At 35.1% G+C, this 12254-nt stretch overlaps 1 protein-coding gene across 3 annotated transcripts; it reads left to right on the top strand.

The window, feature by feature from the left end:
* The first annotated feature begins 2516 nt into the window (after positions 1-2516).
* Positions 2517-6858, top strand: LOC114387626. Of its 3 annotated transcripts, XM_028347832.1 has the most exons (8): positions 2517-2652; positions 2822-2880; positions 3049-3259; positions 3413-3484; positions 3666-3758; positions 4571-4666; positions 5207-5269; positions 6519-6858. In XM_028347832.1, the coding sequence occupies exons 1-8, from the start codon at positions 2566-2568 to the stop codon at positions 6621-6623; spliced, it is 786 nt and encodes a 261-aa protein (XP_028203633.1). In that variant the 5' UTR covers positions 2517-2565; the 3' UTR covers positions 6624-6858. The 3 variants fall into 3 exon arrangements, with proteins under 3 accessions (XP_028203633.1, XP_028203632.1, XP_028203634.1); XM_028347831.1 differs by having other exon boundaries at positions 2553-2880; XM_028347833.1 differs by having other exon boundaries at positions 2553-2880; positions 5211-5269; positions 6519-6551.
* The last annotated feature ends 5396 nt before the right edge of the window (positions 6859-12254 follow it).

Here is a 12254-nt window from a genome sequence, read left to right as displayed (position 1 = left end):
ATTGATGTTTTGATGAGAATTGCTTGATAAATTGTGTTCTTGATATTTGTATATTTTGACCTATGATTTTGATATAATTATGTAATATTATTTGAGGGGTTTTAGTCCCCAAGTTGTGATAGTTTTTTTGTATAAATTGTTATATTGAGGATATGAAATGATGATTCAAATTGTGAGTATGAGGTGAATTGAACATGTGATGAATGACGGAATACATGTATATTGAGATGTGTATTGTGTGTGAGCTATGAATTGTGCAATCACACAACTGTAAGACCCTTTAAGGGCAACGAGTTTTGCGCGACAAGTATAGTGATGGGATCCATTGTGGGAAGCCGACGAGTTTAATCACAAGCGCGACGAGTTAAAATGATTTTGAAAATAATTGAGTAGTTGTGTGTATTGCATAGTTCATAGGTAAAGTAAATGTGATTAATGAGGTGTGACAACATGCTATTCTGAGATTATACCATTGTAATTGAGATCGAGTGTATGTGATAAACTGAGTATGCACGTGACTGAGATGTTGTGTGCATTGAGTTGTAAATTGTGGATTGTACAATCACACGACTATAAGACCCTTTAAAGGCGACGAGTTAATGCTAAGACCCTTTAAGGGTGTCGAGTTAATGCTAAGTCCCTTTAAGGGCGACGAGTTAATGCTAAGACCTTTTAAGGGTGACGAGTTAAAAATATTTGAGAACAATTGAGGAGTCGTGTGTTTTGTACAGTTCATAGATAGAGTCTGTCTGTTAAAATATTTTCTGGGTTGGACCTGAATTAGGAGGGAGAGACCCTGATGGACTCTTCGGAGTGTAGACCTTGGGGGTCACTCGGTTTGAGTGCTCCTTTAAGCCTATGCAGACCACATATGATTGGAGCATTCTCGCAAAACATTGTGACCTTGACTGATCTCCCTATGATATTACCTAGTGAGAGTGACTTGACTTGCTAGTGTGTGGTTTGTCTTGTCATGTACTCCTAGGCGCCCGACGATATTTTTCACTGACATGATACCACATTGCATATAGGATTGAGTCTTAGTGTATCTGCTGCATAACGCTTGTGTATTGTTCTATATTGATTGATTTGATTGTATTGTGTTTTGACTATTGAGTATGCAAATGTTGTGAAAACGAATGAGGCGTGTGGTGAAATAACGTGAGTTATGCTCAAGTAAATTGTATTTTGTTATATAATATTTATACCTATATGTTGTTTTATTTTTCTCTATTAGTTAGGAATGTGATAACTCACTCCCTATGTGTTATTTGTGTTTGGATCCTGTGATGATCTTGAACTTTGTTTTCGAGGGAGTAAATAACTAGGTGAATTGCTTTAAGGAACCTTGTGTTGAAGGACGTCGAGACACAACGCTCTGATAGGATGTGACATTGGGGTATAGGATTTTATATTAATTGTATGAAATCTTAGACGACCTTGTTTGAGCCGAGATGACTTTATTATTTATTTGGACAAGTTTGAATATGATGTATAAGAAAGTGAATGTGAGCCTTTTATCCCTTTGAAAGGTTTGTATTTAAAAATATTTTAAAAAAATACTTTTAATTAATATATGAATTTTTATTCCTTTATTAGTATATATGTGAGGGGTAGAGGGTGTCATAGAGAGTATGTGTTGAAAAGACATTGCCTAACATTCCTTAATCAACTTATCACTTATGCCTTTAAATTTTTATGGAAGTTCTCTCATCTAATCTTCAAAAATTCAGATGAAGTTGATTTTAGCTTACGAGAGAAATTCATATTACTTTCTTATTTTAAGTAGTTAAAAAGAAGTTTGTTCAAATAAGACATTAGGGACTAATGGATGTACCATACTTGCCCCAAGGAATGAGGCAACGTGGGCAATGAGCCATGTCAAAGGTCCTTGAAGGGTATGGAAGCCTGATTGTGGCAAGAATTCCAATCAATGCAGGAACACCTCGTTGAAGAGCAAATTGAAACTGGGATATATATGAGTATCTCTTGGTACAAATGACACTGTTAAAATGTCACGGGATAGAAGATAAACTCCAAAGAATATTTATTTAGTTATTTGTTATATGTGAGTATATCTTGGTGCAAATGACCCTGTTAAAATGACACGGGATAGAAGCTCCAAAGGACATTGACCTGGGATATTGGTTTATTCATTCCTTATATATGACACTGCCAAATATTTGACAAAATTTAAAAAATAAAACAATTGAGGTTTTTAAACACTATTTTTTTTGGATAATCTTTCTAATAGTATGAAGTTTATTAGTGGCAAGTGGAGAACAGTGCAAATGCAAAGTGTTAGCATAGGACCTAGCAGTTTCTTTTATTTTTTACATTTATTATTTGGTTAATACACGAAGTTAGTTAGCACTTACAGTTAACAGTTAACGGTTAGCAGTTAGCGGTTAGCTGTTAGCACGCGTCCAACGGATTCAGAGGTTGGGCCCCACATCACAAAGTTGAACTATAAATGAAATTGTCGCTAGCGTGCATAACCATAACGAACACTACAACACTTTCACTGCACAAAGTCACAAACACTTTCAGATCAACCGAGCAAACATGCCGATGATGACGTTGGCGAAAAGGATGGCATTATTCATGCAAATCACTGAAGTATCGTCGACCGTCGCACATGAGCAATTAGATGTCCCACTTCACATTCTCCCACTCTCTCACTTTTTCTATTCTTTCTTTTTTCCTCCTCTTTTTCGTTTGTAGTTACGATACATGCAATATTGTAACTACTCACTTTAATTTTTTTTTTTCGTGCATTTTTTTAATATTTTTTCTGAGTTTTTGTTTAATTGGTCTGCAGAAACATGGAGGCAATCTTTGTAAAGCTCTTAAAGGCTTTCTTGAAGAGGGTTCGATCGAGTATGGCAATGTGCTTCTTAATTTTATTTTTCTTTCATATCTTTGAAATTGAAATCTTTATTAATGATTTTTATTTTTTAACTAAACATGTTCTAAGAAGCCGAGTTAAATTAATTTCTTTGATTTATTTTATTTAATCATAGTTTGTATGATTCTTGTTACGACTAGCATCCCAAGTGAAGAAGAGCTAGATCTTGCAATTAACACCCCACAAGATGATAGCCCTGGCGCAAGTAATCAAAACCCTTTATCTCAATCAAGCGCCTCACCTGTTTCCCCAAGGAGAAAGTCACTGGGGCAAAGGATGAAGGAAGCTTATAAAGCATGGAAAAAGAAGAATGCGGGAGCTTCTTCGTCGCAGCAAAAGGATGTTCCCAAAGTATAATACTCATAGCATGAAGTTTAGCATATTGATGTTTCCTCTATTTCTATATGCTTTCTAAAATTTATTATCCCTGCTTACCATATTGTTTTGCTTTCTAAAATTTATTATCCCTGCTTACCATTCTGTTGCTTCTTCTATTTCTATAAGATTCCTCTAAGTCCTACTCAGAAAGAACAAGGACCTAATTTGGGCCGGCATCCAACTTTCTCGTCCTTGAAGGTTTTTGAATGTTCATTTTATTTGTCCAATTTCAATGTCTGTCCACTTCTACGTCACAATTGTTAACTGATGACAATCGGTTGCTGAAACAACAATAGGTTTAGACTTTAGATTCTTGCCTGTGATGGCTGTGTGATTAAGGTTTATGACATGATACATCATTTGTCACAATTTTGTGCAGGGCGCTAACGATCCAGACCTACTGAACGAAGACCCTGCGATTACTGAAAGAAAAGCTAAAGAACGAGAGGCGTACCATGAAAGAATTTGCAGGGTAATAATACATTTGCTGAGTTTGTGACCTGTTGTCTTTGTTCCTGCTGTTAGTTGTGATATGGATATGACTTTATTCCTGTTGTTAGTTGTGATGTGAATATGAAGCGTAACACTAAACAACCATTGAATAAGCTATGGATGGCCAATATTACAAGTTAATCAAAGGTTGCAGGACATGCCCCATGTATGTGTTTGCGTGCATGCGTTGTTATTTTAAGTTTGTTTGGTTGTCCTGTATTCATAAATGGCGGTTATTCTTAAATATATGATTATTATAAACTATATAAATACAAATCCATCATTACACTGTGCTAGAGGCAAGTACTCTGTCTGATGTTTAATGTTTACATTATTAAGGGAACATATGCTAGAGGTTTTTGTTTCATTATGTTGACTTATGAAAATGTTGAAGTAACTCAATTAACCACTGTTTCTCAAGCTTACTTTTGTGCAACTGTTTGTGCATTAGACCACCAAAGATCAAATTCTTTATATTGAATCATCCCATAAATAGTCATTTGGGCCTTCCTAAGGTGATTGGTTAGACAGAGCGGTCTTTTTTAAATTTTTTTTTTTTTATCTCCAATGTACTGAAAAAAATAAAAGCACTTGTAATCTAATGAGGGGTGCAACAATTCAAATTCTAATGAGGGGTTTTAAATTTTGCAGTAATACAGTGTTAGCCTTTTTTGTCCTGTGTGTGGGTACATTACCCTTATAATTTTTTATTGATTTGGTAGGAGGATTTTTTGTACTTTGTTTCTAAAAGCTCTACTGAATTGTGTGTGCCTCACTGCCTCATGATTGCAGGATTATAGGAATATTGAACGAGTAATTCGGATTTCTGTTATCTTGCCAGACAAACTTCGCATTGCCCGTATCTTCTCCAAAAGAGAAAAACTTGAGGTAGAATTAGCATTAGAATATGACGAAAACTAAATTCTGGATAATATTCAGTTTAAAGGAACAAACACCACAGGATAGTATACACTCTCCGAGCCAATGCCACCTCCACTAGCAAAAAAGCTCGATACCATCCTAACATTCCAGCCACTTATGATTCTGCAGTTCTCTTCTCCCAATCTCCTCTTTCCAGCTGTCTATTATGTTCAGCATTTTCCTTTCACTTCCAATGGATTTTTCCACTTCTTCACTCCCTTCTTTCATTAAATTTCCATCCTTGCCTTTTTCAAAGTATTTTTGGAATTATCAATGTTCTCTCACAAGAACCCTAGACGAATATAATTCTCACTTCAGTTTATGTCATTTCCTTCAAAAAATCAAACAAGTTATGTTTCCGTTTTTTTACTTCATGAAGGCATACTACTTATGAAATAGGAGTGCGAAGCACCAGATAAACATTTGAAGGAGTAGTATTGTGTATTTTACATTATTGTGAAAGGTTGCATACATGGCTAACCAATTGTCATTTTGTTACCATGGTAGGAAGTCTTTGAGTTCGTAAACATTGTTGGATTAGGAGAATCTTTGTCTACGGCCTATAGACTTGTGAGTGCCTCTTTCCCTATCCACTTGATTTCTGGATTGAACCTTCATGATAATATGGCATGATTTCGGTCAATGGTGTAAGTAACTAACGGTGTTTTTTTAGTTTCTGTCAATGCTTTATTACCATAAAGTTTCCGAACTTCATGCTTGATAGAGAGTATATATGTTCAAAATTACCCAGGTGAATCTCAGTGATTATTGTTTCCAGACACATGTCATGAATTATGCTATATCCAAGTTTATGTCTCGGATTAATACTCGGGAATGCATTTAATTTATATTAGTCCTGATATTTAAAACATGTTAATGTGGCATGATCATATCAGCATATACTGGTTTTCATATTTTTCATAACCTTATAGAGAAAATACACAGAAAAATATGTGAAAATTAAGCATATAATTTCACTTTTACCTTCTTTTTTCAGAAATTGAAACTTAGTTCCGAAACTTCACGATGGATTTACCAAATACACAACCATTAAGATTTTCTCTTTGAGAACCCCGTCTGATATCATGCATTGCTAGTAAGGTGAAATGTTATAAGATGAAGTAAATTATAACAGAAAAATAAACAAGCAACCCACATTAATTTCCAAATATAGGTGACATGCCAGTTGCTACAGATGCATGGTGATAAAGCTTGAGTGCTCTTGCCTCCTATTTTAATTATAGAAATTCGAGGAACAAATTTTTTAGGATAATAAAATAACATGAAGAGTCTTTTTTTAGTCTTCGTTTCTTAACTTTGTTTTATCCTTATTAGTTATTACTAGTAATTATTATAGTCCCTTTGATTTAATAACTTGATTCGGTAAAGGGTTGCTGTGAGGCAAAATAGCTATTCCTCTCGGATACAGCAATTGCAAAGACAATTGTGCTGGGAGTTCCTCACTATATATGAGGTAGCACAGTAGCACCTTATCAAAATATTTATGGAGGTTGAAATCTACAGAAAACTAATGACTCAGATTATCAATAATCTTCTCAAGAAAACCGTTTCTGGTTAAACTAATGACATGATCCTACAAGTAGGTATGGAGTATGGATAGTTGCAATTATATAGCATAAAATTTATTCAGTGACTGTCATGGCTTTTTATGAATACTGATAAAGGCATAGTTGATGGCGCTTAGGTGTTTTCTTAAACTTTTTTTTTTTTAAATCTTGATCATTAATTATAACTAGCAGCATAATTATCTCTATATAATTGAAATGATCCACTTTTAACTGCTCCAATATTTTCACAGGTAACGGAATCCCCACGTCGTTGTTACAGTATTGAAGATGGCTCGTCAACCTTGGATGAAATAGGCTTTGGCAACGGTGGAACTTTCTATGTGGAGAAGATTTAGTTTCGCCTATTTTCCTTCAAGTATCTTGGTCTGTACATATAGATTTGGACCGAAAACACTTTGAGATGTGTTTGATAAAAAAGAAAAAGTAAAAAAGTAATCTTTGTGATGGATGATATTCCTTGAACAATGGGAGGGCATCTTTTTGTCTATACAGATCTCCTAGTTGTCAAGTATTATACTTTGAGATGAAAGAATTTGCTATTAGACGAACATACATGATGATTTGATCGAATTCATTTTCCAATTTCTAAGTTCAGGGTTCATTTAGATTGTGATAAGACACTGAAAATTAAAATTGGCCGGATCTTTTTACCTTTTTTATTTAGAGTGTACGATAGGATAGTGAAATTTTTTATTGATGTGACAATGCTTCAATCTATAATGACTGAATTAGAAATTAGAAATTGAGTGTGATAAACCGGGTGAATCTTTTTATCTTTTTTTATTTCTTAAATTTATTCAGTTGAAGCTGAGAGGGGTTGAAAGAAGAGATTTATCGCATCTCCTTTCTTCTTAGTCTAATCGCTTTTTTTCACCCAATCTGCTAACAATGAACATAAAGTCATTATGAACTACAATGCAGATACATTATCATGGCCACAAAGATGAATTTTAACAATGCAAAGCATAATTATCCAGACAAATTTTGTGCTTTAAAATTAAAAAAGACAAGAAAGCAAAATTTCATAATTATTCTTCAATTCAAAGAATTTAAAAAGAAATTTTTTGCAAAACAGTTTTTGATGAGTAATGTAGCCCCTCTCGGAAACATAGGAACCATTTTTGGGGAGCTAATTCAATTCTTTTGAATCATTACTAATTTGGACCACATGGACAGAAAAGTCATAGTCACATAAACATAGTCATGTGATTCGGTGAAAACTATTTTACCTACCTTTGTTCCCGTTTGGATCACTAACTAACATAGCACTTGATGTATATTCATTTTCAGCTTGAATTGTATTTCACTTTGGATGGTGTTTTAGGGGTTGAACCTGAATCAAGAATGTGAGACTCTAATGGATTCTTCGGAATCTAGGCTTTGGAGGTAAATATATTCGGTTTGATTGCTACTTTAAGTTTATATTGATCTCATATGGTTGGAGTATTCTCGCACAACAGAGTGACTCTGACGGGGTCACTTTATGATTTTACTTAATGAGAGTGATTTGACATTCTTATTATGTGGCGCGTTTTGTTACATACTTCTAAGCGTCATAGTGTGATTTTTCACTGACATGACACCACATTGCATATAAGTTTGAGTCTTAGTATAATTATTGCATAATTGATAACTGCTATTTATAGGTATAGTTTGGTATTAAATTATATAGAAATTAGTAATTTCTCTCTCTTATTTCTTCCTTTTTGTGCAAATAATTGTTATTTTAACTTCATTTGAGTTTTTGCGCGAAAAAATATTAAAATTTGATGAATTTATCATGCTTAAAGTAAAGCCCAAAAGAGAAAATTGAGAATCTAAAGAGCCACGCTTAGCACGACCCAAGTGCTCAGTGCAAAACACAGGTTTTGCGAACAAAGCATGCTTAGCGCCAGGAAGATAATTCAAGAAAGTGAAGGTTAATTCATGAAAGCATACTAATTCAGGAATGAGTCGCACGCTAAGCGCGAGGATTACCGCCATATTCGCTAAACGCGACAAGCACGCTTAGCGTGAAGGTTGTGTGAAAACTAAGTTGATATGCACAAATAAAAAAAGGATAGAGAAGGAAAAAATACATAGAAAATTCCAGAGAATATATTTCCTAACAAAAGGCAAACGCTAAAAGAAGGAGGAACAATCATTAGAAGTCATTCATTCCCTCCAATTCCTTTCTTATATATTTCTCCTTTTTTAAATATTCTCCTATTGCAGTTGTAAAACCTCCTATGACTATGAGAGACTAAATACTTTTTTTATTGGGAACATGACAACCAACTACTTTTGATGCAATTTCTCTTTCTTATCTATTTAATATTATTACTTTTGCATAATTCTTTCTGGTGCTTAATATTATTACTAGTGGCTTAATCACCCATTTGCATGGTAAGTTTTAGGGGTAGCATTGGGAAATATTATTTTCTAATAGAATCGGGAAAAAGTATCTAAATAAAGTCATCACTAGGGATATGTTGATTTTATTTAGTCTATTATACATCTCTACTCTTAATGCAATTTAACTATTTACTCTCTGAAAAAGGATTTGGGAAAAAAGATAGCTAAATTAGGCTCTTTCATTCGAAGGACCAAAGTTAGAGTATATTAATCGATGCAGGTGTAAATTGGAATAATTATAAATAGAGAAAAATCATTAACATTACATCAAGGAGTAGCTCAGGTAGGTTAAGGTCCCAACATTATCATATTCCGGATTTAGTTCTATAATAATATTGGGTTCTCTAATCTTTCTGTTTTAATTAATTAATTTTCCTCTATAATTTAATTTCTTCCATTGTTATTTTAATTTAACTTTTTGCCAATTTAATTTATTTTTTTCTCATAATATTTTCAAATCAATTTATTTGTTGCCTAAAAATTATATATTAACCTACCAAAGTACACACAAAGCCTTTGTGGATTCAACACCCAGATTTTCATTTTAATTTTACTACTTATGATAATTTGGTGCACTTGCTAACAAGTCATTGTAAGGGACTTTGTTCTTTGTACTTGGTATTTTGGATATTCTATTTTTATTTCTCTATGTCCTTTTATTTTTACTTTTAATTTTTCAAAAAAAAAAATACAAAAATAATAAAAATATAAAAAATTCTCAATTTTTCTTTATTCACTCTTTATTTTTTTTAGTTTTTGTTTTGATTCTTTTACCTTGATAACCTGCACGATAGTGTTTTCTTTCTTGTATGCGAGGAAACAATCTTGTTTCATTCGATCTAGAGATTGAAGCAACATGCAGAAGAAACAACGCTACAAGAAGAAAGAGATAACAACTGAGGAATCAAGAACCAACATCCTGAGTGTCATCTTTTTCTTTCCCAAACCCCAATTTTAAACAACACATCATGGCAGAGGACCAGCCACAAAGGATCACTTTAGAGGACTACTCTAGTTCTTTTACCCCTTAGTACTTCTCAGGCATAGCCCGGCTTGAAGTTCAAACTGCCAACATCACGTATCCACATGCTCTATCTGGCTAATCTCTTTCATAGGCTACCCAATTAAAATCCATATGCTCACATTGCAACACGGTGAAGATAGCAAGAGTTCCAGAAGATGTTATTCGCCTCAACATGTTTTCCTTCTCCTTGGCTGGTGAAGCAAAAAGATGGTTGTACTCATTCAAGGAAAAATAGCTTGCGAACATGAGAAGAGGTGGTGGAGAATTTTTTGAAGAAATATTTTCCAGAGTCCAAGACCACTGAGGGGAAGGTGGACATCTCTTTATTCTAGCAATTCCCTGGTGAATCATTGAGTGAAGTTCTAGACTACTTCCAAGGTTTACTCTAGAAGACTTCCACCCATGGGTTCAGCGAGCCGGTTCAGCAAAATATATTCATTAATGTCACGCAATCCCATTCCGAGCAGCTGCTTAATGCCTCCGTTGGTGGGAAGATCAAATTGAAGACACCTGATAAAGCTATGGAGTTAATTGAAAACATGACAACCAATAACCATGCCATCCTTTGTGATTGAGATTATATGCTTACAAAGAAAAGTCTTTTTTATCTCACGTCACAAGACGCACTACTAGCCAAAAACAAGCTTCTAGCCAAGCAAATAAAGACCCTCACAGAGACACTAAGCAAGCTTCTTTAAGAGTTTCATGCAGTACAACCTGCCCACTCTCCAATTATGCAAATTGGGGGATGCAATATCTGTGGTGGGGCCCATGAGTTAGGTAAGTGCATATCCCAACACGATGCATCCAAAGAATTCAACTACATGGCTAATCCATATCATCAAGGGTTCCATCAAGGAGGACCTCTTCGATACAATCAGGGAGAAACTTTTTCTTAAGGCCAAGGTTGGAGATCCCATCCTGGGAATAATTTCAATAAAGATAGACAATCCATCCATTTCACCTTCCAACCAAGGGCCTAATCTTTATGAGAGGACCACCAAGCTAGAAGACACTCTGACTCAATTTATGCAAGTTTCCTTGTCAAATCACAAGAGCACGGAGTTAGCTATCAAGAAATTGGAGGTGCAAGTGGGCCAACTACCTAAGCAACTAGATGAAAGGCCAATAGGGAGTTTTGTAGCCTACACTAAGAAGAATCCCAAGGAAGAATACAAGGCAGTTCTCACTAGAAGCCATAGGAGAGAGAATATTAAGAGAGAAGAAAGAGATGAGTGAGTATTAGAGGATGTGAGTAATAAGGAAGGAAAGAATAAAGAGAGAGAAGAGGCTGATGAAAAGAAAGATGTGAGCAAGGAGAAAAGTGATAATGTTTTACCCATTAAGACCAAGATGCAGTTAGCTAGGGAGGCTAGGAGAGAGATAATTGTAGCCCTAGTGAAGGACATCCCTTACCCTTTGATGCCGTCAAAGAAAGCGAGGGAGCATTACTTTGCTCGTTTCATGGATATATTTAAAAATTTGTAAACAACCATTCCCTTTAGAGAGGTCTTGCAACAGATGTTGATGTATACAAAATTTCTAAAAGGCCTGCTCACAAAGAAGGGAAAATACATCAATGAGAGCATCGTGGTGGAAGGAAACTACATTTTTGTGATCCAGAGTATTCTACTATAGAAGTTGAAAGACCCAAGTAGTGTAACCATCCCATGCTATATTAGGGAGGTGTAAGTGGGTAAAGCTCTTATTGATCTAACAAGCTCTCTCCACTAAGTTGCCTAATGCCTGAAATGGTTTTTCTGATGGCAGTGGTCCTAGATGTAGGGAAGAATTTCTCTAAGAACACCCTCTTAAGGTCATCCCAGTGATCCTCAGATGGATGTTTCATGGCATCAAGAATGTTAAAATGAACAACAATATCACCAAATTCCATGGACAATGTGCCAGCATAAACATCTATCTTGGTTCGGGTTGTTTTCATAAATGGCCTGCCTAAAATAATTGGAATTGAACCACGGGAAAATCCTTCTTCCATATCAAGAACATAAAAATTAGCAGGAAAAATAAGTTTACCAACCCAAACCAACACACCCTCTATGAAACCTACGGGGTAAGCAACACTTCTATTTGCTAAATGAATCACCACATCTGTAGATTGCAAAGATCCAAGAGATAAAGAATTGAAAATGGAAAGAGGCATGACACTAACTGATGCTCCTAGATCTAGCATGGCACTCTCAAGTTTGTTGTTCCCAATAATGCAAGGTATACAGAAAGTACCTGGGTCCTTATATTTCTCAGGAATGTGAGGAACATATTTGCCTATTAATGCTGACACATTTCTGCCCATGCTAATCCTTCCATTGCCTTTAAGCTTCCTTTTGTGGGTGCATAGCTCCTTTAGAAATTTGGCATATCTTGAAATTTGCTTGAGAGCATCTAGCAGATGTATGTTCACCTCTACTTTCTTGAAGGTCTCCAAGATCTCTGATGTAAGCTCCATTTGAGCTTGTAGGCCTAGGATCTTCTTCATCAATGGATTCCTTTGCTTCTTGGAAGATGAATGGCAGCAGAATAGAGAAGGAAA

The sequence above is a fragment of the Glycine soja genome, chromosome 15 (assembly GCF_004193775.1).
Source record: "Glycine soja cultivar W05 chromosome 15, ASM419377v2, whole genome shotgun sequence".
In the NCBI taxonomy this organism is placed as follows: domain Eukaryota; kingdom Viridiplantae; phylum Streptophyta; class Magnoliopsida; order Fabales; family Fabaceae; genus Glycine; species Glycine soja.
The sequence above is the reverse complement of the archived record's forward strand: the minus strand, read 5'-3'. Positions and strand labels throughout refer to the sequence as shown.